The 27,407-nt window shown below is 47.9% G+C and overlaps 2 protein-coding genes across 7 annotated transcripts; both read right to left on the bottom strand.

The window, feature by feature from the left end:
• Nucleotides 1-1,416: 1,416 nt before the first annotated feature.
• Nucleotides 1,417-14,886, bottom strand: LOC133140884 (ubiquitin-associated protein 1-like). Of its 5 annotated transcripts, none has more exons than XM_061261161.1 (7): nucleotides 14,652-14,886; nucleotides 11,012-11,083; nucleotides 9,652-9,776; nucleotides 6,458-7,132; nucleotides 4,513-4,686; nucleotides 3,934-4,035; nucleotides 1,417-3,552 (listed from the first exon to the last, which is right to left on the bottom strand). In XM_061261161.1, exons 2-7 carry the CDS (start codon nucleotides 11,049-11,051, stop codon nucleotides 3,412-3,414), a joined length of 1,257 nt encoding a protein of 418 aa, XP_061117145.1. In that variant the 5' UTR covers nucleotides 11,052-11,083; nucleotides 14,652-14,886; the 3' UTR covers nucleotides 1,417-3,411. The 5 variants fall into 5 exon arrangements, with proteins under 5 accessions (XP_061117145.1, XP_061117144.1, XP_061117143.1 ...); XM_061261160.1 differs by having other exon boundaries at nucleotides 11,012-11,080; XM_061261159.1 differs by having other exon boundaries at nucleotides 11,012-11,056.
• A 137-nt stretch (nucleotides 14,887-15,023) lies between these two features.
• On the bottom strand, nucleotides 15,024-27,360 carry LOC133141147 (kinesin-like protein KIF24). 2 transcript variants are annotated; one of them, XM_061261571.1, is made up of 14 exons: nucleotides 27,136-27,360; nucleotides 25,554-26,277; nucleotides 24,364-24,538; nucleotides 23,839-23,936; nucleotides 23,408-23,635; nucleotides 23,008-23,095; nucleotides 22,741-22,862; nucleotides 22,127-22,232; nucleotides 21,525-21,596; nucleotides 21,191-21,300; nucleotides 18,763-20,609; nucleotides 17,950-18,463; nucleotides 17,412-17,505; nucleotides 15,024-16,930 (listed from the first exon to the last, which is right to left on the bottom strand). In XM_061261571.1, the coding sequence occupies exons 2-14, from the start codon at nucleotides 26,222-26,224 to the stop codon at nucleotides 16,802-16,804; spliced, it is 4,254 nt and encodes a 1,417-aa protein (XP_061117555.1). In that variant the 5' UTR covers nucleotides 26,225-26,277; nucleotides 27,136-27,360; the 3' UTR covers nucleotides 15,024-16,801. The 2 variants fall into 2 exon arrangements, with proteins under 2 accessions (XP_061117555.1, XP_061117556.1); XM_061261572.1 differs by lacking the exon at nucleotides 27,136-27,360 and adding an exon at nucleotides 26,574-26,724.
• Nucleotides 27,361-27,407: the final 47 nt, after the last annotated feature.

Genomic DNA, 27,407 nt, shown 5'->3' with positions numbered 1-27,407 from the left:
GTCTCCGTATGTGCGTGCGCGTCCACCACTCGTATCTCAATGACGTCAGTACAAGATTCCCTTTTAATAATCTCGTGACATCACGTTTAATTTCAGTAGATGACTTCGTGCATCTAAATCATTTTGAAACCCTTCCTTTATGATATTACCTTCAGTACGGTTTAATTTAGCTTAATTTTTGTTTAAAAAATATAAAGTTTTACCATGTCCCTGAGTGATAGATTGTAAACCTATTGGGCTCATTCCCACCAATTGGAGAATTCCTTACAGCAATTCTTATCGTGCATTAACGCAGGGGCTCACAAGGGCGGATCTGTTTCAAGATTTCATGCCTACTTCAGCTCTTAATTATTGAATTAGCTCAATGATCTGATCTGACATTCGTTTAATCACCAGCTATAGCAGCAGACTGCAAGTGTATCCCAAATATTTTACTGTGCTCAAGTACAGGAGTCAACCAGTGTAATTTGTGGTATAGTTATTTTTAGTAGTTCTCATTCATTTTTCTTTCTTCAAAAGTGTGTGTGTGTAAATCATTGCAGTGGGTAAATAGGTTCCCTCCCTTTCCCATAAACTAGGACGACACCATCACCTCTCAGGAAGTGCTCCAGCTGTTTCTCGTCTACAGTGTTGTGTGTTCAAATTGTAAACAATGAGTCATCCTTAAAGGAGGCATCCACAGGGAAACTGACTAAATAAAACACGTACTCTCCTGAAGTCGATCACATTTGAATTCTGGCTACTCTCCTTAAGTCGATCACATTTAAATTCAGTCTACTCTCCCGAAGTCAATCACATTTCAATTTGTGTAGGGCATCCAGTTAAGAGACAGCCAGGACAAAACAAAACTATCATTTGTGTCAGTCATGCAAGGCTAACAAAAGAGCTTGTCATTGTATTCTCTCTCTATCTCTCTCACTCTCTCGCTCGCTCTAAATGAACAGTGGTTACCAGTAGGAACTCCTGCTTTACATGCAAAGAGGTTATTGTTTCTTGTGCACAGCCACACACCTTGGCTGGTCAGGACAGGACACAAACATGCATCTTTACCCGCTGTTTGCTGGGCAGTTATGTTGTAGGCATGGTTACTGTAGTTCCATTTCAGAGGAAGTAACTGGCTTTTATTTCGAACGACTGGCTTATGTTGTCATTAAATGCTATAATCCACAATGTTATGTATTTAGACATACAATAAACATACAAGTTAAATTCATGCTAAATTCAGCCAATCAACAAAAGCATACTCTTAACGACACTGGTTTGGAACATAATTCCTGGCTTAACTGCGTACCATAGCAACATATCGTGGCATAAACGACAGGCCTTCTCAGCTCTAGAGCTGCATATCGTTTCCTGATATTGACGGAACCCTCAAGGCAAGCCCATTCCAAACAAACACAGCCCTTCAGACAACACCACTGTTAAAGCAGCTGCTTTTATTAAAAACAGGGAGCTTGGGCATTATGATGGAAACAGGGTTTTTAAAAAGATGTTGTTGATCTGCATTGTTGGCCTGATGCAGCAATTCCAGCAGTTTACAACGCACAGTACGAACGATCGGATATGTCCATCACTTTAACCACAGTGTGTCACCAATTGGTTCAGTGTCCGCAGGTTATAAATGAAGAATCTGCTCAAACTCATGAATACCTTTACTCTGCCTCTCATTCCATTTCATCACACACCGGAACCACCAATATCATCTCTCTTCCTTAGATATTTATGAGAAATTCAGTTGCTTTGCATCAGTATTATTTTTTTGTTTATTTTAACCTAAAAGCGTTGCTGTGAGTCAGCTGATTAAGGGCAGCCGAGCGTTCTGAGGAGAGGGAAGCGGACGCAGTTTACGCTTCCGAACGCCCGTCGCCCAAACGCGACCCAGAGAGAAACACTGTCCAACAACGATGAACCTTCAAGTGGACATGAAACGCTGGGGACTTTCTTTCAAAATTCAAACTGCCTCAAAACCAGCCGGGAACCCACAACCTCGACAGTTTTGCACAGAAGCCATTCCTTTCCAGCACCCACAGTTGAAAAGCCCATGCTTGTCCAGTTCCAAAAAACACTGGTGCTATTCATTAGATGGAATAAAAAGAGAAAAGAATACAGGAAGTTGCAGCTGGGTGGCTGAAGTATAAAATGAGTCCAGCTCCACTTTTAGATAAAGAAAAAAAAAAAAGAAGAAAAAAAAAAAAGGACCATGTAATCGTTTTCCATCTTTCTCCTATGAAGCCTGCAGACACAAACCATCCCAGATGCATTTAAAGTCAACCGACACCAAGGTGATCAGAATAATTACTGCCTTGCAAGCTCCAGTGTCTCAGTCTTTCTATTCATCCTCCACAAGCCTAGGGGGCACCACACACCCAAATGTATCCAATTCCTCACAAACATCACCAGGCCAACTCTCCCCCACAGTGATTCCATCCTATTTTCTATTGCACTAGAGGTTGGCAGTACACCAACACAAAATTAACTTTTTTAGTTTTTTTGATACCAAGCTTGAACTTAAAGATAGAGAGATAGCAATAAAAGTTTAAAGCAAAGTTCACAGTTTTTGTCCTGATCAGTCTCTTACCGTACATAGCACTTAGTTTTGCACTAATGTTTTTGAGACTGTACCAAATGTACGTGACTTTGTGCAGTTTTGGCTTTCGCTTTGTTTTAGTTTATTCCCCTCTTTTTTGCATTCTGTTTGAAGTCCATTCCAGTGTAAGTGTGAAACGCAGAGTAGAAGATACCATATCATATACTGTTATTTAGTTATATTAATTGTATTTACTTTGTTAACATAGTTCCTAAAGCAGGAAGAAAGAGAAACATCAGACAAAATGATTATTTGCCCTGGGGCAGCGATTAACACAAAAATAAAAATGAACAGAGAACCGACAGTGAATCAGCAGTCAAACAGAAAGGGCACTTCTGAATGTTCCTTTTGGGTTTGCATTTGTGTTTGCATTATGACGTCACGCCCGCCGGGGCAGTTGGCAGATGACGGCAGCGGGGCAGCTTGGAGTTCTGGCGCTTTCCGGCCCCGCCCCCCCTCCCTCAGAGCGGGAGGCGGATGGCCAAGCGCCGCTACAAAGTGCTGAACAGCGTTTCCTTTGTTTCGTCTTCTCAGCCTGTTTTTTTTTCTTTTTTTTTTTTTTGCTTGTTTGCTTGTTTTCTTCCGCCACGTTAATTTGTGCCTAGAAAGTTCCAGAGAGGGGCAGTTCAGGCTCTTTGGTTTGGCCCAACACGCCCCTCTTTTTTTCCCCAGAATGTGTTTCAGTGACTTTTTGTTATCTCCTTTAATACTGCTTAATTTTTCCCCGTCCAGTTTGGGGTCTCTCTCTCCCTCCCGTGAGGGCAGAGGGGTCATGGGGGTGGGGTGGGGGGGGGGGGCAGACGGGCGTGGCCGGAGGCGCAGGCTCAGCTGGTGGTGGCTCGGGTCATCAGCTCCTCCAGAGCTCTGTCCTGGTCGTTATCGTGGAGCCGCAGCACCTCTTTCACAGCGTCCCTGTCGAAGCCCATCTCCCCGAAACGGGACACCAGCTGCAGGAACTCCAGAGCCTGAGAGAGGAGGAACAGGAGAGGGGAGGGGAGAGAGGAGCGGAGGAGGGAAAGAGAGGAAGGACATACAGAAGAGGAGGGAAAGGAGTGGGTCACGCATTTTGGAGTGGGTCACACATTTTGTTCCGAAGCTTCAGCCAATCTGCAAATCAAAGTGACAAGGCCACTCAAGGCACCTCACGCTGTGCCAGTGAACAAGTGAGAAGGCTGACAGGAAAGAGAAGAGAAAGAAACGGTTCATAACGGAACAAATATGAAAGAGCTGCGAGATGAGTCTCACATTTTGGCAACTCTATTCTTATGATTATTTTTTGAACGTGGAAACAGCGCCACCGTCAGGTGAGCAGCATTAACAGGTCTGCAGGGCAGAAGCTGGCTGACCTTTGCTTCAGAACACTGGTACATCTCCAGGCACTCCTCCACCGTGCGGGCGTCAAAGCCTCGCTCACACAGCCGCGCGTGGAGGATCAGATAGTCCAGCACCTGGCCCAGGGCCGGGGGGGGGGGGGGGGGGGGGCAGAGGGAGAGAGAGCACGGTTAGCCTTTGACCCTCTCACACTTTTTTGGGGAATTTTTCAAAAACGTTTCAAAATTCTAAGTCAGTGTTCTACAACTCAGTAGTGGTTGTTACATCATCAGCATTAGAATGAGAAGTTAAAAACATGCTTATGAAATATTTATTGTAATACACCTTAAATGGTTAAAACTACTCCCTCAAAATCCTTACACCAAATATTGTGACTATTTTATACCCTAATGTCAACATGGTACTACCAGTGGGTGCCAGGAATAACACTGAAGAGTCAATACAGATGTAACCTGAGACATCGAGGCCAATTTAAAACCACCCTTCCCTCAAACAGGCCACTACACCTCACTGCATAGGATTGGCAGTCAGTCAGCTAGTAATGGTAATGATAGGTAAGTGGCTCTCTCAGGTGAGCTGGGCGCGGCCCGTACCTGCTCCATGTTCCAGCCCTGTCTCTGCATGGCCTTCAACACGCCCTCGTAGGGGTAGCCCATGGCAACAACCGTCTCCACGCACTGCCTCTCTCTGGGCGTCAGTCCCAGCAAGGCTCCGCCCTGTCCCACCACACCAGGAGGGCGAGGGCCGGGGGCCGGGAGGGGCGGAGACTGCAGCAGGGGGCGAGGGGCAGAGATGTGGACAGGGTTAGACCACACTGAACGATGTCGCGCTGAGCCTACAAAACCTGTCTGCAGCATTCTCATCTGCCCCAGCCAGGAGACGGGAACAGTGGAGCTGTGCTTTACTGATTGGCTGGTTGACCTACCTATCACAATTCAAATGAACAAACTGAGCTACAAAGTACCCCAAAGATATAATGAAGTTGATATACAGCAGGGCTGGGAGTTTACTACTACAGAGTATGATAATATCATATTGCACTCAGAGCTACTGGCCAAATATCCACAGAGATTTTGTCACTTTTATTACAACTTGACTGAAACCTAGAAGATATGGTATCGATTTTAAACATTATTACTATTTTGAAGGGAATTTCACATTAGTGTGCCTCTGCAGACCCTCAAAACGAAACAGACTGTGTTGACCATGTTGACACAGGTCAGCAAGGTTTCATGAAGAGACAGCGCTTGTCAATACAGGACTATTGCCAACATATTGTGCATTGTTACCGCCGTCTTGTGACTCTGATGATTTGTTGTTTTTCTGTAAACCCAGGATATACAGAGGGAAACGTGGAATGGTTTTAGTTTTGGTGATATTAGTGTTTAGTAATATTTAGAGTAATTCTGATTCTTGGAGAACAAACACCAAAGGGTTACCTTTCAGACGAGACCAGGATTATGCCTGTAGTCAAAAGGGTTTAATAATAGTAACCATTTTATGTCATTTTCAAGCTTGTGTCAAGAAAAGGGGGGATATTTTCAGGGGTTAACTGAAAAAATTGCTACATAGTTAAATTATTTGCATAGCGAGGAGGATTTGTCGGGGAAGATCAAGTGGCACCACAATTCAACCAAATCAGGCCGGTAATATTTGCATGAGCAGCGTCAGGAACATTCAGTCTTGACAGCGAGGCAGTAACTGGAGCCATGTGTTTGAGTGAGGCCAGGATTGGGGAACCATCATGCGTTAAGCCTTTATTTAACCAGGCAAAAGTCTCATTGAAATGAAACGAGAGAGACCTGGCCAAGTGGGCAACATGAAAGACAGAGATAAAAGATGCTTACAAAGACAATATAACAAAAAAAGACACCAAGTTACATACTATAAAAAAAACTGTGAAACTATGAAACTGAAACCAGAAAATTGAGGTATAAAAAACGTATTTTGCTCTTCTGCATAACACTGTTGTAATGTGTGGTTAGTTGCATTACTGTCACCTTCAACCAGTCTGGCCCTTCTCCTCTGACATCTCTCATTAACAACACTTTTCTGCCCACAGAACTGCTGCTCACTGGATGTTTTTTTTAGTTTTTCCACACCATTCTCTGCAAATTCTAGACACTGTTCCCAGGAGATCAGCAGTTTCTGAGATACTCAAACCACCCTGTCTGGCACCAACAATCACTCCACAGTCAAAGTCACTTAGACCACATTCTTCCCCATTCTGATATTCGGTCTGAAAAAGAGCTAAACCTCTTCACCACGTCTGCATGCATTTTGTTGCTACCATATGATTGGCTGATTAAATATTTGCATTAACAAGCTGGTGTACAGGTCTACCTAATAAAGTTCTCACTGAATGTAGATACATTACAAATTAGCAATATAGACACATTTACCAATTAATTATATTATACTTATATTATAACTTTCAAAAGTATTTTCTTAAAGATGTGTAAATTGTAAAGGGTAATGTGGCTCTCAGTGGGGGAAAATTATAATTTCATGCCCTGGTGGAGAGGTGGGAAAACTAACCCGTTTCAGGACACCGTCATAGGCCAGGTGACTGATGACGTCTTTCTGGGGGAGGGCCCGCCGTGTGAGGGGCGGGGTGCCATTGGGCAGGCTGTGCTGTGGGGCGGGGCTGGGGGCGGAGTCAGACAGTTTGGGGAAGGAGAGCGAGCGGATGTTGCAGGGTGGTCCCGCCTCCAGCTCCTGTTTGGGCGGGGCCACCAGGCCATTGGTCCTGTGGTGAAGGCCCGTTTTGACGGGCGGGAGCGGGGTCGGGGTCGGGGTCGGGGCCTGCATGAACAAGATGCTCCTCAGCTCCTCCTTGTCGTTCAGGGTCTTGAGCTCCAGCTTGTCGAAGGGGTCCTCCGCGCTCTCGAAGTCGGCCAGGTCGAAAACCCTCAGCGGGGCGGGGGGGGCGGGGCGGGCGGGCGGGCCCAGGCGGGGGGCGGGGAGGGGCGTGAGGATGGCGCCGTGACTCAAACCTGCCATCACGGGGTTCAGCGCCGGAGGGGGCGGGGCCTTGTTGTCCGAGGGGCGAGGCGGAGGCGTCCCGTCGCTAGGCTCCGCCTCCTGCTCCCGTGACGCCGCTTGCCTCACGGCGGCAGACTCCGCCTCCTGCCGCGCCCTCTCCTGGGCCGCCCGCGCCTCCTCCAGCTCCTCCCCCCACCGCACCACCCGCCGCTCCAGGGAGAAGTCATACTGCAGGGGAGGAGAGAGGAGGTGTGAGCGCACCGCGCTCCCCAAATAACAGCTACAAAGCACCTCATGGCCTGTAATTGACCAATTCACTAACCAGCTCACCAGCATTTAGCACAGAAGAACTATTAGCACTCAATGAGCGCAGGCAAAGTACCAGGGATGCGTGAGAGTGGTGCGTTGAGTCAATGGCACTGTTAAAATATTCACTCCCTTTCTCTCCCAATTTTGAGCACCCAACCGGATTCACTTGCCACGCTCACTGGTGAAACTGCAGTTCAGGAGAGCGCAGTCAAGCACAGGCTCACCTAAGCTTCTTTGCCACAAGCTGAACTCACACAGATATGAGGCAAAACACACTGTGACCAGCAGGGGTCTCTGCTGAGCAAAGAGAACTCACCCCCCATGGGCAAGGCAACAACCTGAACTGTGACAGTCAGCAAAGCAACCTGCATACAATATTTTGGAGTATATATTATGCTACCTACAGTGACCATGGAAGGTACAACAGCAGCAGTAACCTTTAATGAACACCAGGTGGTATCATTTTCCTAACAATGGTTTAATAAGTCATAATATTGATACACGTATCTATCACAATTCCTTATGGCTCCTACTCCTACTCTTGACCCCTCTGCCCTGAACAACTACCGGCCTGTCTCTCTTCTTCCCTTTTTCGCTAAAACTCTGGAACGGGCGGTCTGCTCCCAACTGTCCACTTATCTTCTCCAGAACAATCTCCATGACCCCAACCAGTCTGGCTTCAAGAGTGGCCACTCCACTGAGACCGCCCTGCTCGCGGTCACTGAGGCACTCCACTCTGCTAAAGCCAAATCCCTCTCCTCTGTCCTCATCTTCCTCGACCTGTCGGCCGCCTTCGATACAGTCAACCATGAGATTCTGCTCTCATCGCTGTCTGGGATGGGTGTCACAGGGTCGGCACCTGCTTGGTTTTCCTCCTGTCTGGTCGCTCCTACCAGGTGACTTGGAGGGGCTCAGTCTCTGACCCTCACCCCCTACAAACTGGAGTCCCGCAGGGCTCAGTTCTTGGGCCTCTCCTCTTCTCGCTATACACCATGTCTCTTGGTTCTGTTATCTCTTCCCATGGCTTTTCTTATCATTCTTACGCTGATGACACCCAACTCTTCATTTCCTTCCCCCCCGACACCAAAGTCACCACACAGATCTCTGCCTGCTTGGCTGATATCTCTGCGTGGATGACTTCCCACCACCTGAAGCTCAACCTTGCCAAAACTGAGCTTCTCTACATCTCTGCTAAGTCCTCTCCGTCAATGGACCTCTCACTGACTGTTGAGGACTTTGTAGTTTCCTCTTCCTGTACGGCCAAGAATCTTGGGGTGACTCTTGATAACTGCCTCACCCTGGCTCCACAAGTATCCTCCACTGCCAGAACCTGCAGGTTCTTTCTGTATAATATACGCCGCATCCGTCATCTCCTGACGGAGAAAGCCACCCAGCTCCTAGTCCAGGCGCTCGTCATTTCCCGCCTGGATTACTGCAACTCCCTCCTAGCCAGTCTCCCAGCGTGTGCCATCAAGCCCCTCCAGCTGGTCCAGAATGCTGCAGCCCGCCTGATCACCAGTCAGCCCAGGTCGGCTCATGTCACCCCGCTTCTCATTGGCCTCCACTGGCTTCCTATTGCCGCACACATCCGATTCAAGGCCCTAGTGTTGGCATTTCAGGCTGCTAAGGGGACTGCCCCACCTTACATACAATCCCTGGTCACTCCCTACTCCCCAGCTAGACCACTCCGGTCTGCCAGCTCTGGTCGCCTTACGGTTCCCTCTCTACGTGCACCCAGCGGTCGAGCTGCACGTTCACGCCTGTTTTCCGTTCTGGTTCCTCAGTGGTGGAATGACTTGCCTACCACTGTCAGGACAGCAGAATCCCTCCTCCTATTTCGACGCAGACTCAAAACACACCTTTTCAAACTCTACCTTAGTCCTCCCTCCTGATTTCCCCCGCCCCCCCCTTTCTGATACCCCTATCCTCATCTAACCCCCCCCCTCAAAAAAAAAAAATTGCACTTATGATGACGACTATATGTTTAGAACTGCATTCCATGTGTATTTTCCTAGTTCTGGATGTGATGCTTTGACTTGTGGTAGAACCTATGATTAAAAGCGTCTGCCAAATGACAAAAATGTAAATGTAAATGGCGATGGTCGTCAATCCTACCCCGTGACAGCCAGAAGCTCTGCAGGGTCATTGTTATTGGTCAATTGATTGCCCAGTCACAGCCATTGATTACACAGTTAAGTCATTTCTGCGGGAGTCATGGGTCTGAACTGGTCGCAGATTTGAAGATAAAAACGTGTGGCTCGCTGTTACTTTGCACCCTCCCAACCCAACCAGCACTAAATCTACAATGTCATGTAGGGGCACTGAGAGAACATTCCAGTAACATTCTCAGTTAGCAGGGTAGGGGAAATGGCCTCTTCAGATCCTGCCATGTTTATACTGCATGATCGGGGCAAAGAAAGGGGCAGGTCATTCCTCACCTCAAACTGGGCCAACAGAGAGGTGCAGTCTGGGATACTGAACCCCACGGGGAGACCCACTTTGGCTGGACACCTGAACCTGTCGTTTATCTTGAAGGGAACTTGATCCACGTAGCTGCAGGGTCCTGAAGATGCGGGGGAAGGAAGAGAGGGAGCAGATGAAAAGGAGAAATAGAGATAGGCAAGAGAGGCAGGGAAAACCCTTGGGGAGAATCAACATAACATAACATAACGCATAACAGAGTCCTTTCATACGTAAACTAAAGGGAAACACTCAGGTCAGTGTTTAACACAGGTAACAGTAGAACAGAGTTGACGGTAATCTACATTTGCTGAGTCGGATCTCTTTCCTTGAACAACCGAAAGCAGGTACAATTTGTCTACATTATCCAGGGAATACTGGCTGCAGCTAATTTGGTTAAGTACCTGGCTCTAGGTAACAACAGCTGAGAATGAACCCGGAACATTCTAATGAACGACAACACACTGCTCGCCAGTACACACTAAATGTGGATAGAACAGACTTTCCTGTCAGACTTGCTCAGGAGACATATTTAAAAATATCTCCAGCTTTCAGATATTAGCTAGGACTCAAGTATCCACAACATTCACACTTCACACTGGTGATGAGTGACAGCAAGTGTTTATGCAACAAATTAAGTCCATAGGCAAAAATGCTCACTTAAAACAACATTCTTTTAAATCTGCCTTTTTGTAGTTGTGGGATTTGTAGCTCCTGCAATCTGTGTCTGCGATATCTGTGGTATTACATAACTGGTGTATAGTTTGGCTAGAGAATGAATACACCTTTGTCCAAGCCCACGTTAGCCCACAGGATCAGTGTTCTTTACACAGGCTTGGACCCGCCTTCTCCTGGTTTCATGTGGGGAAAAAAAGATGTCTGCACTGATATGAATTTCTTGCTCAGCTTACAATTTTCATTCTGTCAGATAATGCCGCTGGATACTTATTGGAGCCTTGCTCTAATAACACATGAAGAGATGTAAGTCCAAAGTATACAACTGAGCCATATCAGGCTCCCTACCCACCACCCTGAGACAGAAACAGCAGAGTTAACTGGCTGTGGTGCAATTCAGATAAAGGTCACAGCTACTCAGGTGCAGGACTGAGCATTAACATGGAGACAAAGGCTCAGTCATGGTCAGCAGTCCCCATGTAAATGAGGTTCCCATTTTCAGAACAAATGAAATATTGTTTGGGGATATGTGCAAGCAGACTGTAATGGTTGGTGTAAGCTCTGCTTTAGCCCTGTGTTAGCCAGCTAAGATGACTGGCCAAAACTGAAAGTTACCAAAGGTGCACAAAATGCATAAAGGTGACAGTGATGCAGCAAACTCACCAGAGTTTTGAGAATCTGACCCGGACTTCCATCCAGCCATTTAGTCTGAAAGACAGGTAAGCCACAAACCTGCTGAGACAGTTAAAATCACCACAGAAACGTTTATACAGGCGTGCTAATTGGATGTCAAGGAACTGTACAACGCATAAACTCGCGCATATGCATTCACACGCACATCATAAAATATAGTCTCTTAAAAAATTTGTATCGCACAGGAAGACAGAGAAATTAGTGTTGGCTGCGGAGTGTTGAACTGCGTGATTTGGACTCACAAAACAGAACATACCCACTGTTTTCTGTGGGCCAGGGCAATAAAAACACAACATTACCACAACATTCCTTTCATATGAGACATCTGTGTAAAGGCTCTGTCTCCTGGAAATAAACAAAAGCAAAAGGCTTGTTTATTATGCGTGTGTGTGTGGCGTGTGTTGCGTGTGTGGTGTGTGTAGCGTGTGTTGTGTGTGTGTGCGTGTGTGTTGAGTGTGTTGCGTGTGTTGAGTGGGGTGTGTGTGTTGCGTGTGTTGAGTGGGGTGTGTGTGTTGAGTGTGTTGCGTGTGTTGAGTGGGGTGTGTGTGATGTGTGTGTTGCGTGTGTTGAGTGGGGTGTGTGTGATGTGAGTGTTGCGTGTGTTGAGTGGGGTGTGTGTGATGTGTGTGTTGCGTGTGTTGAGTGGGGTGTGTGTGGTGCGTGTGTGTTGCGTGTGTTGAGTGTGGTGTGTGTTGCGTGTGTTGAGTGTGGTGTGTGTTGCGTGTGTTGAGTGGGGTGTGTGTGGAGTGTGTGTTGAGTAGGGTGTGTGTTGAGTGGGGTGTGTGTGGAGTGTGTGTTGAGTAGGGTGTATGTGTGTGGTGTGTCGAGTGTGGTGCGTGTGTTGAGTGTGGTGTGTGTCGCGTGTGTTGAGTGTGGTGTGTGTTGCGTGTGTTGAGTGGGGTGTGTGTTGAGTGGGGTGTGTGTTGCGTGTGTTGAGTGGGGTGTGTGTGTTGAGTGTGTTGCGTGTGGAGTGTGTTGCGTGTGTTGTGTGGGGTGTGTGTGTTGAGTGTGTTGCGCGTGTTGAGTGGGGTGTGTGTGGAGCGTGTGTTGAGTAGGGTGTGTGTGTTGCGTGTTGAGTGGGGTGTGTGTGGAGCGTGTGTTGAGTGGGGTGTGTGTGGCGTGTGGAGCGTGTGTTGAGAGGGGTGTGTGTGTATGTGTGTGGCGTGTGTTGAGAGGGGTGTGTGTGTGTGTGGTGTGTGTTGAGTGTGCGTGGTGTGTGTTGGGTGTGTGGTGTGTGTTGCGTGTGTTGAGTGTGGTGTGTGTGCGTATTGAGTGCACGTCTGCGTGTCCTGTGTGTGGAGTGTGTTGGGAGACCGAACAGAGGGGGTTTCTGGCCTGTTCATGAGACTCTAATTGGTTCAGACAGGGATGGGTCACTCAGATCTGACAGGGGGGGACACAGAGACAGCAGAGGCAGGGACAGCCCAGGAAGGGACCCTTTGAGCCTTAAGAACACAGGGTACAGAACCAGAGCCTATCCACAAATTCCAAATTAATCATAAACTGGCCTTAATTAGATGTTCTGAATGGATGTGACATTTTTAAAAGGTCATTAGCTACAACTGTAGAATACACATGTAATCCATGGTCCAGGTTAGGACCAAGCCGGCAGTGGGGGCATGTGGCTGTTAGAAATGATAATCAGCTGGGAAGTGTGGACATGGCCATGAAACTGCCTGCAAGCCTAGTCTGGAAGAAGATGTGACAAAGACAAAGTATTCAAAGACAAAGCAAATAACATCAAGCCAAACCTGCATTGTGTTGAGTTCAAGGAAAAAATGAAAGAACTTCAACACGTGTTAAACAACGTAATTAGGAGCCGATTGATTCATCTGTCTTTAATTTAATCACTTTTTAGTTAGCAAACCTCTTTTTATGCGATTGTTTTGCACAGCCAATGTAGTGTATGAGGGTAAATAAGCTCTCTAGACATGAAAATCACCAAAATAAGAACATAAATGAAAATTCTGGGGTCGCAAGTGCGTTTGGAATGAAAAACAACATCCACTGTGTGGTCCGCCAGAACGGAGTTTGGGACATACGTAGGTTTGTTTCGGAACCGCTGCTACCTCGCGCCGAAATGCCTTTCGAGTACCACGAGCGCCGTGTTTGCTGGTTTATTTTCCAGCCTCGATCTTAATTATATAATTAGTTCCAATATTTGCTGAATTAGGGCTGTAGGTTTGCACATAATATATGTAAAATTAAATGAAGGACGTGTGTCGTCTAAATGTATTCTGTGCATTCATGCAGTTAAATGCATATGGTAACTTCATGAGTAATTTGAATCAATAAAGGAATAATTAATTGGTTGGAATAAATATCTGCATACACACAGTGCCACGCTGCGATCAGAAGGCTTTTCTGTGGTAACGAATGTGTTTGGATGACTCCCTCCAATCAGACTGCAGACCAGCGATTACAAAATTCGAGTTCCACAACGTCTCTCTCGAAAATGAGTCAAGCTTACTAAGGCGGGGCCTAACACGTGCTTTAGCGCTGAGCGTTATCTCCGGCCTATGGTAATATCACAGAAAAAGCTGAAATATCATAGGTGGGCGTGGTTGGGCTGGGGTCCACGTGTTTTGTGCATGTGTCTTCAGGAATTCTGTTCCCAGCACTAGTCCGTAATATGGACTATAGAAACATTTTGTACCGAAAACGGCCCCTTGGTTCTGAATTATCTTGCGAGGTTACCTAGACAAATCATACTGTATAAATATATACGCACATTGTGGTTCACTCTTCAAATATTTGGCAAAACATTTTCCTTTAGGTATACGTCTAGTAAATAAACGAACATATTTTATTTTTGTCGCTGGGGTTACGTTAATCCATCATTTACTAACTTAGATATTAAATGCCAAACATCAAAGCGATAGTTAAGACACCAGTAAGCAACAGATATATATCCCAACTTCACATACAACTTAACGCAATCGATCAGTATCAATAACAATGACTTTCGGGCACACGTAATTTCTATCTAGTCATCTAGCTAAAATGACAAGGTAACTACTTCAACGGAATTAAGTTTTCTGCTCACTAATGGCAGGCTATCTTTAAGGCTGCTGTTAATTAGGTAGCTAGTAGTATCCACTGCTAGCTAACGTTAGCTCTTTATCTTCTCTCTTCGTGCTTATCAGCTTGCAAATCTGACCAGTTAATCGTTCGCGGAATCTGATCGGTGACACCTAGCTAGCTAGGCAGTAAAATGACACCAGCACAAAAATAACAGCTGGGTTATGTCACTGATCACCCACTCCTCAGCTAAATTATCAAAATGTGCCGAGTAGCTAGCTAGCTAGCTAACTGTAAATAAATACGAAAGCGGAACACCGCGATCAAGGTCCACTTCACATTTCCATAAAAAAACATTTTCGCAAGTAATTTTAAACATAATGCCTGTTCAATAGTAATGTTACATAGCTCACCTTTAGCCAGGCTGAACAAGTTTGTAATATAGCTAAACACTCGCAGAGTATCTACCGTTACTTCAGTGAAATGCTAGCTGTTTGCTAGCAAGTTCGTTTGCAGGCAAGTAATGGGTCTCACTGACAGCTTATATACCCAGACTAGCTACGATTGTATTCCAGAACAACCCCCTCACCTGCGTCTTTGCGTCTCCAAAAAGTCTTTACCGATGCCTCCGCGGAAGAACCCTTCAGGTGATACACTTTCAAGCACGTTTTAATAAAACCGAAATCTATTTCCTGCATCATCGCGGGACGCCATCTTTGTTTGCCCAATTCCCCCACCTCTCGTTGCCGTTTACCATCTCTATGGCAAATGAATGACAGTACGCTGAGTCAATGGCAAGCCATCCAGTTTGTGCGAACTCAGAAGCTCAGAAGCACTGTATGTGCAGTGTCTACCCCGTACAGTGTGTTCCTCACCCCCAAAACACGCCTCCAGTCCTTACAAATAAAAGTGTACAAAAATCCCATTTTAGCCAAAACAAAACATAATTCAAAGTCACAAATTACAGGTATTAAATATATCTTTTTAATTATGATATACAATTTGTAATCATACACCATGTCTTTTCCAACAATTTTATAGGCTATAGTTAACAATCAACACTTCAATATGACTGCTAGTGTAGTCTGTATAAAGTACATTTTCCAAATCAGACGGGAAATGGCACAATGTAACAACGGACAACTTGCAATTACATAACCTACACTCCCGTATTATTAGTTTAAAAATAATTACTGCTGAAGCGACCTCTGTTGACCACTGGGCAAAAAGGCGGAGGCGAAAATGTTAATTAATTCTGCAGAATGACGGAGCAAAAATAAATACGTATAAAAGTAAATAAGCAATTAAAAAATATTTTAAAAATAGTTTACCACATGCAAATAGTGGCGAAAGCATATCGTAAAATCCAGTTTAAGAGCCAGATTCTCAGAGCGTCCTCGTTTCAAAACGGATATACCCCTGTATGCTGTGAATGTCAATCGGTGTACTGCAATCTTTCAAAATATTTTCCTGATTCAAAAGATGAAAGTAGCCTCGTATGAGACCTTTTTCCATTATAATGCAACTGTTTTACCTAACTCAATTTCTAATGGATTTAGGTCACTTATAAATAATAAAAATAGAAAAACAACAATTCCACACTCGATGATAAGTGTCTTATTATAGATGTGTTAAAGTGAATTAACAAACACCCTATAAGCAACTTAATTTGACCTGTGACTGTCAAATTAGGCATATGCTACTCCATACAAAGAGGATAACCATTCATTTCAGATTCTGGACAGAAAAGAAGATATTCAGTCTGAAGAATATTCCCCACATTGAGTCACATAAGCACAGTGAAGCTACAATGACCAAATGAATAAAAGGGAAATTGTGGTTTGGTCATTCCTGCATATCTCTTTTGGGAAACTAAAACATCAGTGACATCAGACAGGAGAGGCATGTGAGTCTGTCCGTCTCTCTCACACACATGCACGCACGCACGCACACGCACACACACATACACGCACACACACACACACACACAAAATACATTTCTCAGCTGTTCTTGCTTTGGTTCAGGTTAACTAAATGCAAAGGTAAAATACCCTTATCTGCCAGTTATTTAGCTCTAGTAGGGAAGGCACGTGTACATAAATATCTCCTGTGGGAGACAAACAGGATATGGAGGGCCTGGGGAATGTAGACTGTCAGAATGCACAGATGTTGATCCTGTCTCAGATAAGCTCTAGAGAGGCCCGACAGGTAGCACATCAGTCCTTTCGACAGGATGTTTATCCGTCTGTCTGAATGCGTGGAGCTCTTCGATGATCGTGGATGTCACAGATTGTCTTTGTGTGTGTGTGTCAGTCACTTAATGTGCCAGTCAGCCTAAATGAGACCATCGGTTGTTTGGAGCCAGTCAGTCAGACAGTGTGAGTGTGTCTGAGTGTGCAAATGACTCAGTGATCCAGTGTGTGCCCGCGGGTCAGTGAGGCAGTGTGTGCGCGAGTCCGTGAGTGGGCTAGTGAGTGAGCTAGTGAGTCAGCACGTGAGTCAGTGAGTGAGTGTGTGTGTCAGTGAGAGTGTGTGAGAGTCAGTGAGTCAGCACGTGAGTCAGTGAGTGATTGTGTGAGTGTCAGTGAGAGTGTGTGAGAGTCAGTGAGTCAGCACGCGAGTCAGTGAGTGTGTGAGTGAGTGTGTGAGAGTCAGTGAGTCAGCGAGTGAGAGTCAGTGAGTGAGTGTGTGAGAGTCAGTGAGTCAGCGAGTGAGAGTCAGTGAGTGAGTGTGTGAGAGTCAGTGAGTCAGTGTGTGAGAGTCAGTACTGCAGGTCAGGTAGAGCTGCAGTTGGGCTCTCATACTCCGCACACACTTGGTCTTCAGTTCCATAATCTCCTCCAGCTTCAGCACATAGTCAGTGAAGTCCTGCAGGAAGAGACCCACACCATATTAACAACCCCAAGACTGCCACTGACCTAATATGACACATTCACACATTAAAGTCATAGTCCTAGTCCTAGACTAAATTGAATTTTCATGGGAGATTCTCCATACGAAAATCAGGTTAGTCCAGGACTAAACCTAATCCGTGTCTGTGAAATTGACCCTAAGAGTGTTAAACACTTCAAAGCAGCCCTGAAATGTTACTGCTGAAGGGACGGTTTTCACAGGGATTTGGGTTGTCCTTATACAACCCTCACAAAGCAGGAATGTCCTGAGGAGAACGCAGATGTGAACACTGAAGACTGACGTTTATTCTCTCCAATAACCGTCTCTTAAATGTTGAAAGCACAGTACATGAAGGTGAATTCTTTCACTGCGAATGAAAGAAATTGAGGACAGGAATGAGTGTGTTTTTGTGACTCCTTTCTGCAGTAACGCCCAGTGTCTGCAGCACTGCCCCTACCATGCTGGGCTGCAGACTCAAGAGCGCCTCCTCTCTGCGGCACAGAGAGTCCATCTCCTCCAGCTGCTCACAGTGCGCCCGAACCACCAGCCTCCTGAGGGAGGGAGGGAGAGAGAAAGAGAGAGGGGGAGGGGAGAGAAGGAGAGGGAGAGAAAGGGAGAGAGGGAGGGAGAGAAGGAGAGAAAGGGAGAGAGGGAGAGGGAGACAGAGGGGAAAGGGAAAGAGAGGAGAGGGAGAGGGGAAAGAGGGAGAAGAGAAGAAGAGAGTGGGAGGGAGAGACAGTGAGGGAGAGATAAGTTTAGTGACAGGCATAAGATTCAGAATGCCTACTCAGTAAAAAGAAAAAACAGCAGTTTGTTGTGACTTTTCAAAATCTTTTTTTCCCCCACATTATCAAAACTTTTATTAGTAATGAAATGTGTCATTATGGGGTTCACCGTCTTACTAGCCTGTCCTACAGCAGAATGAAAGCACTAATACTTCAGTGTTTATTAAAGGGCTCTGGCAGTAAGAGGAGTAGAGATTTGGGCTGACGTACTGTGCTGGGCCCAGCCCGTCACTGCGCGAGAGTGTGGTTCCAGCGAGGCGCAGGAATGAGGAGGTCACGGAGGGGTCACTCTGCTGGGACGGGTCCTGTGTGACGCTGTGTGGCTTCACCAGACCTCCTGCTTTTAGGAAGTCCTGAGGCAGGCCCTGTTGCCCCAACACCACCCTCCCGATGGACAAATCAAACTCATTCTGCCCTTCTCCCTGCTTCAGCTCCGACCGCACGCTTCCCCCAGAGACCTCCAGCTGGACACCCGAGCTGTTCTCTGAGACAGACGTGGATTTGATTGGACAGGCTTCAGTGGGGGAGAGTTCTGATTGGCCCTGCCCACACAGGGAGGTGTGGCTTATGGTCTTCACTGCAGGGTCCTGGGTGTCGGGGGCTCTAGGGGGCTCTGTGATCTTTACAGGGCCCAGAACGTCACTCTCGGGCTGGGCCGAGGGCTCCAGGAAGCTCCCCGGGAAAGGGGTGAGGCTGAGAGAGGGGTCCTTGGTGGCACTCATTCCTAAAGAGGGAAACAACCAATCACAGCTCAGTCACAGAAAGGAAACAGCCAATCACTAGCCAGTTGCTCTAGGGACACTAGCTCTTACAAATGCAATTAATGGTATGTATACTTCTTCACCTAAATTAGATTTGCAGACCAATTACACAAAACAACTATATCTGTGGTTATAAAAGCATAGCTAGAACAAAAAACAAAGATATGGATTTTTTTTCTCTAAGGAATACAAGTTTATAATTCCCATTTTACAGTTACTTAAATGAATGTGTGAAGACACTTTACACACAGATTAATAATACCTTTCATGGACAGGAGAGCAGAATCGAGGTCAAAACTCTGCTGCCCCCTCTGGCCATCTGGTGCCACTGCAGTCTCAAGGTGATTCCAGTAGGTGTGGATGTCCAATAAGGCCTCCAATAGGAGGTGAGGCTGCCCACCCCCGCCCCTCTCCTCACCACCTCCCTCAGGGGAGGCGCAGGGGGAGCAGGAGCCCGGCCGGAGGAAGGAGTCTGTGGCCACCTGCTGCTCCACCTGCAGGAGGGAGATGGAGAGGGGGTCCATGGTGGAGGCGGAGCTTTCCTCGGCTGAAGGGGAGGAGCCACGCGAGGGGGGAGCCGACCCCGGAGGCGTGTCCGCTCCGACCAAAACTCTCGCCATTGGCCCTGTGCCATGTGGCCCCGCCCCCGTCAATGATGTCACCGCAACCGCAACCTCAACCCCTCCGGGGAAGCCAAGTGAAGTCATCAACGCTTCTCCTGAGTCTGGGCTTTCACTCACACCCCTCAGGAGGTCTGTTGGCGGCACGCTAGCGGCAGAAGGTGAGGTGCACGGTGGGATGTTGACGGAGTCTGTTTGCGGGGAGCCGAATTGCAGGCTCAGGGGGTCCCCTCCCGCCCAGGCCTCCCGAGGGTGGGAGTTGGAGCATTTTAACTCGAAGGACAGGTCGTTGAGATCCCCGGCCTGCAGGGCGGCGCTGTTTCTGGGTGGCGATAGCGGGCGCTCTGCTGGGATGTTGTTGCTGCTGCTGCTCTCCGTCGACAGGTAGGCGCTGTAGTCCTCCTCTTCCGTGCTCCACTCCGACATAGCCGCTCCGTCGCTCCCTCTCTCCGTTTCCCTCTCTCCCTCCCAGCTCTCCGCCTCCTCCCTCGCTCCCAGCCCAGCCCACCCCTCCCTGAGCCCCAAACTCCCCCCAGCCCCGGGGCTAACGGGAGTCCGTCTGTCCCGATACTCCACGATGATGTCCTCCAGACCGCGCCTCTGCTGACCGGCTTCCTGTTCCCGTCCCTGCACCTCCAGCCGCCCCTCCTCCTGATATCCGAGCCCAACCCATCCCATCTCCCTCACGTCCTCCCCCCTTCTCCACCCGAACAGAGGCGTCTCCGGCCTCTCTCCGAGCGCTCGGGCCAGGCCTGCGTCCACAGCGTTTGGGACTCCCTCCCCGGGACCGGCCCTACTGCCGTGTCGGAGCTCCAGAGCCTGTAAGGGCCCGGGGCGCCCCCTGCTGCCCCCCTCCCCCCCTGCAGGAGAGGGCTGGCGGGGGCTGTGCGGCCTCAGCAGGTCGTCCGAAACCTCTGCAGCCCGGGGGGTCTTCCGCAGGACGGCCGACGGCAGGAACTGCTGCAGGTGCTCGTGGTACCTCCTCAGATGCCTCTCCCTCTCCGTCTCCTCCCTCTCTCCCTCCCTCTCCTTCCTCCCGGAGGAGGCGTGGCCACTGAGGGTCTCCCAGGGGACGGTCTCCTTCCACACCGGCCGGGCCCGCGTCCGCGCCTCCTGGTCGCGCCGCCGCCCTCCGTCACTCCCCCCCTCTTCCTCCTCCTCCCGTCTCCTGCTCCTCCGGCCCCGCCCCCTCCCCAGGGTGCCCCTCAGGGGCGTGGTGTGGTCCAGGCTGACCTCGCTTGCTGCCCCGCCCCGCTCCAGGTCTTTGGGCGTGGAGCAGATCAGGTTAGCCCCGGGGGAGAACAGTATCCCCGCAGAGGGAGCAGAGGTGCCCCTGGACTCCTTCTGTACCCCGAGTTTCACCTTCTTGGTGGGGCTCTTCCCCCGGCCGAGGTGTTTGTTGCGTTTGGGCGACGGAGTGGACGAGGTTTTACCCCCCGTCACGCCGTGGCTGAGGGAACTCTTCCCTCCCTTCCTCAGCTCCTTAACCCTGCAACAGAAACACGGACACATGAATAACAAATGCATGATGTTTTTTGCTTTTCTGATGTGTTATGTATTAAGTTAATATTTGCCACAACGATTTGTGTCTTTTTTTGCCTTTTCTTGGTCGTTTTGTGGTTTTATTTACCTCTTGATATGCATAGGTGGATCATTTAGGGGAAGATTCTTTTAAGCTCCTGAGGGTTTCTTTCCTCTCCAGCCCAACTCGTCTTCTATCTTATGTATGATGATAACTTTTTATTTTTTTTAAATGGTTTTTAATTAATTAAAGTAAAATAAATAAATCGAACCAAAATGAAATCATATAAAGGTGCCAAAGCAGCATAATGCTCAACGATCTGAGCTTGTTACGTTATAGCAGGTTCAAATCTCTGGGGAATAGTCATTAAACCTTTGAGAATATGTACCTTCAATCAAACTTTCAATGAAGTATCCAGCTGTATTAATGGACTGTATATAGAACTCATTTAATTTGCTTGTCATTTATTCCACGTTCCCATTGGCTTACTGCATAGAGCTAAGCAGAGCAAGCGAATAAATTAAAGAGAAAGCTTGCTCGGGGCTCACCGGTCAGCATATCGGAGGGTGTTGAGGGTGTGCTCGGTTGCTAGGTGACTCGGGGAGATGTTGGCGATCATGCAGGTCTTTGAATTCCCAATAAAGGAATCTTTCAACACCTGGGGGAAAAAAAACTAAAACATTAACAGCGTCAACTTTGCAGACGTTATCTGAATTCCGTTCAGCAGTTCACAATTCTACTCATTAGAATTCCCCGCTACAGTGTAAAAAGGTCATTGGAATTCTATACCATATTCTAGAATGGCGGTTGAAATTCTAGAGCGTTCTGGACAATGGGTGACTGACGGTGTGTGAAGTGGCGGGGTGAGGCCGCAGAGCTGACCTGTGTGAGTTTGCTCTGCCTGAACGGTGTGTGTGACAGCTCCTGGTCCAGGGCCCGGATACACTCCTTCAGCTGAGACCACAGAGAGGGAGACGCACGTCTGACCGCCAAATACGGACTACAGAGCAGAACGTTCCGTACTCACACCCACACGCAGCAGGTTTAGAGAAACGTTCCGTACTCACACGCGCAGACCAGTTTTAGAACGTTCCGTACTCACACACACAACAGTTTTAGAACGTTCCGTACTCACACACACAACAGTTTTAGAACGTTCCGTACTCACACACACAACAGTTTTAGAACGTTCCGTACTCACACACACAACAGTTTTAGAACGTTCCATTCTCACACACACAGAACAGTTTTAGAACGTTTCGTACTCACTCACACAGAACAGTTTTAGAACGTTCCGTACTCACACACACACACACACACACACACACACACACACACACACACACAGCAGGTTTAGAAGAACGTTCCATACTCCCACACAAAGAACAGTTTTAGAAGAAACTGTGCACTCGCAGACACTAAATGGATTTTGAGGAACGCTGTGTATTGCGGCAGAGGGGTTTAAGAGGACGTTGTGTACTCACTGCCAGCAGGCTCTGGTTGATCTCAGCTCCCTCCATGCGGCTCTGCCTGTCCGGGTCTCTGGTGTCACACGCCCTCTCACTCCCAGCCAGATCCACAAATGAGATCCTGCCAATCAGGGAGCACATGAATACGCATCACTGTGTGTGTGTGTGTGTGTGTGTGTGTGTATGTGCAGTGAGTGTGTGTGTGTATGTGTGTGTGTGTGTGTGTGTGTGTAGTGTGTGTGTGTGTGTGTAGTGTGTGTGTGTGTGTATGTGCAGTGTGTGTGTGCGTGTGTGTGTGTGTGTAGTGTGTGTGTGTGTGTGTATGTGCAGTGTGTGTGTGCGTGTGTGTGTGTGTGTAGTGTGTGTGTGTGTATGTGCAGTGTGTGTGTGCGTGTGTGTGTGTGTGTGCGTGTGTGTGTATGTGCAGTGTGTGTGTGTGTGTGTGTGTGTGTGTGTGTGTGTAGTGTGTGTATGTGCAGTGTGTGTGTGTGTGTGTGTGTGTGTATGTGTGTGTGTGCAGTGTGTGTGTGTATGTGTGTGTGTGCAGTGTGTGTGTGTGTGTGTGTGTGTGTGTGTGTATGTGCAGTGTATGTGCAGTGTGTGTGTGCAGAACCCAGAGGGGCACTGACCTGCCCACCAGCCGCTGGGGGCGGGCTCTCAGGTGGATCTGCAGCAGGGCGTGGGAGCGTGACGAATCACAGTTCACCCCACTCGCCCCCCTGCTCCGCTCACGACCGCCCCAGGAGATCACCTGAGAGGGGGCGGGGCCACAGCGTCACAACAGGAAGGGTTGCCTTGACAACAATTAGGCCAATGCAAGTTAATGAGGGGCAGAGTGAGGAGACTATTGATCGGAAGCAGCAAATAATAAATAATAAAACAGAGGAGGCTCTTACCTCCAGAAGACTGGCCACAGACTCCACCTCCACCTCTCTGAGTCCGGCAATCTGAACCACACGCTGACCATCCTCCCGAGCAAATAACCTGAAGAGAGAGAGAGAGAGAGAGAGAGAGAGAGAGAGAGAGAGAGAGAGAGAGAGAGAGAGAGAGAGAGAGAGAGAGAGAGAGAGAGAGAGAGAGAGAGAGAGAGAGAGAGAGAGAGAGAGTAAGTAAGTAAGTAAGAATGAATGAGTTTGCATGAGGGAGGGATGCGGGGGATGAGGAAGCAGAACAAATAAATAAACAGAAAGAAAGAGAAAGTTAAATATAACCAATTCACAAGACTGGAAAAAAGACTCATTACATCATTGACTTTGCAGACACTACTACAGCGTAAATCACCGCTCCCCCCCTCACCGTTTCCTGTGGTCGAGCAGGTCGTACAGCTGGCCGCAGTAGATCTCAAAGAAGCTGACGCACACGCGGAGGGCCCCGGGGCCGGGCCTGGGCTCGGCCTGCGCCAGCCGGGCGAAGATGTCGCGGGCCGCCAGCGCGTATAACCCCGGTCTCCGCGGCGACGACCCCAGCATGGTGTGGGTCTTCCCCGCCCCCGTCTGGCCGTAGGCGAAACACGTGGCTTTCCCCCTGAGAGCGCAAAGAGCGCTCGCTCAGCACCGTGTTTGTTTTTCGACAAACACACAACGGGTGGTCGATACCCCTAATGAACCCGCGTTACAGGCGCACTGGTCAGGCCGAAAGTCAATACCCATCTCAATGTTTTGTTGTTTTCTCCGGGTTAAATAGAGGGTAAATGAAGGAAGTTTAAAAACTACGGCAAAGTCAGTTACCCGTTGAATATGTGCTGGATGAGGGGGTAGGCGGTCTTCTTGTACACATCTTCGTTCGTGCACGCCTCGCTGAAGACTTCGTCAAAGTAAAACTCGTGCTGTGGAGAGGAAGCGCACTGAGTGAGTTTAAAAACAAACAGGAGCTCGGATACAAGGTGCGTTGGAAAAGTTATTCTGCTCTTCTCAATAGGCACATTGTGTGTTCTGTGGACACACTGGTGACTACGGACAGGCTTGTCAGCTCAACTACATCCCATCCTGGGCCATATCCAGGGTGGTTCTGCTAACTGATTGAAAGAAAGAAAAGAAAGAAAAAAGAAATAACTTTCTTGGGGTATTTTTTCCCTGGCATCTGACCCATCCTAGTTAGGAGCAGTGGGCAGCCTCCATGTGGCACTCAGGGAGCAGTGTGGAGTTAAGGGCCCAACAGCTGTGATCTTATCGTGGCTGCACCAGGGCCTTAACCACCAACCTTCCGGGTTCCAGGAAGTTTGGCAGACTGAGGGGTTTGTGATTGTGTTTTACCTGCAGGAGGTACTGGGTGAGGTCCACAGCCTCCTTCTGCTCCTGCACCAGCACGCTCTCCCCATCCCGAACCCTGACCACGTCCGCCTCTCCCCTCTTCTCCTCCGCCCGGCTCAGAGGCCTTTTCCGCACACACACCCGGATCCTCTCCGCCACTGCCCGGCCTGCCGAAGACCTGCACACACACACACACACACACACACACACATACACACACATACACACACATACACACACATACACACACATACACACACATACACACACACACACACACATACATAAACACACACACACACACACACACACACACACACAGATAAACATACACACACACACACACATAAACACACACACAGATAAACATACACACACACACACATAAACACACACACAGATAAACATACACACACACACACACACAAATAGATAAACATACACACACACACACACATACATAAACACACACAGATAAACATACACACGCACACACACATACATAAACACACGCACACACACACATACATAAACACACACACATATAAACATACACATGCACACACATACATAAACACACACACATACATACATAAACACACACACACAGATAAGCATACACACGCACACATACATACATAAACACACACACACACAGATAAACATACACACACACACACACATACATACATAAACACACACACAGATAAACATACACACGCACACACACATACATACACACATAAAAACCCACATAAAACACACACAGACAAACATGCAGAAATTAATTATATACAACACAGGCAATAACGGGCTCCAAATGTTCTGCCTTTGTTGTTCCAACTCCATTTCAATGTCAAAATAATTATCATGCAGACTACAAAATTAATTGCACATGCGGGCACACATATACATGCACGTACACAAATAGAAATAACTTCAACATACAGAAAAACACTTTTGTTGTCCATGCCAGCCTTGAAACCTAAGGTTGAGCACATCAAAAATAAATAATGATGTAATTAGGGTGAGGGCACACGCTTCAGTAAGAATGCCCGTGTGTGTGACCTAACGACACCATTACTCTCAAGAGGGCCAGAAAAGCAGCACAACGGGCAGACGCAGGAGGATTGACAGCGATGGTTGCTTAGCAGCAGCTGTAACAGAAGTGGAGGAAAAGCAGGACTCCTCACCTGGTAGAAGAATCAGGTGAGGTCATCGGGAGGCCGTAGTTGTAACCTGTGGCACGTTGCACTTGGTACATCGGGGCCGCTTCCTGTTCCAGCAGAGACTTCCTGTAGGTGAGCTCCGCCCATCGCCTCTCTCCTCTCTCCCTGTTGCTGTGGTCACTGTGCTGATTTACCTTGTTCACGCGGGTGCTGTGATTGGCCGTCTCCTTGTTTGTGCGAGTGCCGGGTTTAGGGGGCACCGCTGGAGTGCGGGCGCCGCGTCTGCGCACCTCCCTCTCACCCCGGACGTTTCGAAGGGGGGTCTCCCTATCCGTCCGGGGTTTACAGGGGGATGTGTTATCGCGACCGGGCTGGCGTTTTTCACTCTCTGGCGAACATGCGCTAAAGTCCAGCTGTCTTCGTGGTGTCGGCCTCCTGGAGGAAATGGCTGACTCCACCCTCAGCCCTCTCTCTTCCTCAACATGGCTGTCGTCCTCTTCCTCAAAGCCCTTGACCAGCTGCACCAGGTGGAAGAGACGGGTGCGGTCGCCCATGTCCTGAACCCCCAGCATGGGGTAATCCCCCATTGTGAGCTGGGACAGGTGTGCGATCCGGCTCAGGCCCATCGCGGTGAATTGTGGGTAGTAGCGCTGCAGCCCCGCCTCGTACAGGCACTCGTACAAACATGACGTCATCCTGTCGTGCGTTCCACCATCACCATGAACGCAAACGCTTCCTCCTGGCGACCCTGCGAAAGTCGAGGCCATTGTACTTAATCGGCTGTTACGACAATATCCCGGTGACCATTTTAAATTATAGTTACAGGCCAAAACTATAATCATCCTACAGTTCAAGAGCCCAGCCCTATGTTTGCCTACCAGTTTATTTGTGGCAACGTTTCCAACACAAAAACCTAATCAATTATTAAACAGCCTATATACAAATCCAAACTACAAACTGCTAAACTCAAATACCAACTAATGTTGCCATATATAGCATATATCTAGCTAATCAAGCTAATGTATGAAGCGTTTGCCACTTTACCCCCAAGGACCGATTCCCTCGCGTTGCTTTGTTGCTGTCCCACTCGGTTTGTTGCTAGCCGTGCTCAGGGCAGTAACTACAGTACTGAAACTCTATACTCCACTGCAGCAGTCGTATGCCATATTGCAGGGGATGATAAATATAGCGAAGCCGGCTAGCTGCACAGTTGTCGTGTCTGTACTGTACAGATGAACAGCTGGGGCGTTCAGATATGGAACCAAGATGCATATTTTACTCAGTGTGGCTTAGTTTATCAGCTACCTAACCACCTAAATGTAGATGACGGCATTCAAATAGCGAAACATCAATGTAGCCTAAAAGACTTCAGCACTGCAACTATTAGAAACTTCACGAACACACACAATGTTAACCCGCCGGATTTTGAAAGAAAAACTTTTGATATAAATTTTATTTAAAAAAGAAATGCAAAACTAGTTAACACTGTACCGTTACTGTTGTAACCCTTCGCATGCATTATCAGCACTGTTATCTGGCTAGCATTCCAGCTAGCTAGCTAGTTACCGACAGAGCTAATATTTAGATAGCAAGCTAACTCACTTACCAGCGCCAAGACCTAATCCGCTGCAGTCTCACATTGAAGACAAACTGGTCATTTTGGACATCGGATATCTGTAACTAAAAATAGATATGTAATTTACTGCATCTTATTTTAGCAAACACTTTGCAATTTAATATATATTTAGCTAGCTAACTCTTCCAACTAACTTAACGTTAGTCCACTTTCTATACACAGCTTCCCCAAGTATCCATAACGACGGGAACCGTTTTGAGTGAGCGCTTTTTCTCCCGCTGAGGATACAAGCCTATCAGGGA

The sequence above is a fragment of the Conger conger genome, chromosome 11 (assembly GCF_963514075.1).
Source record: "Conger conger chromosome 11, fConCon1.1, whole genome shotgun sequence".
Lineage (NCBI taxonomy): Eukaryota > Metazoa > Chordata > Actinopteri > Anguilliformes > Congridae > Conger > Conger conger.
Note: the sequence above shows the minus strand (reverse complement) of the source record. Positions and strands in the feature narration are given on the sequence as shown.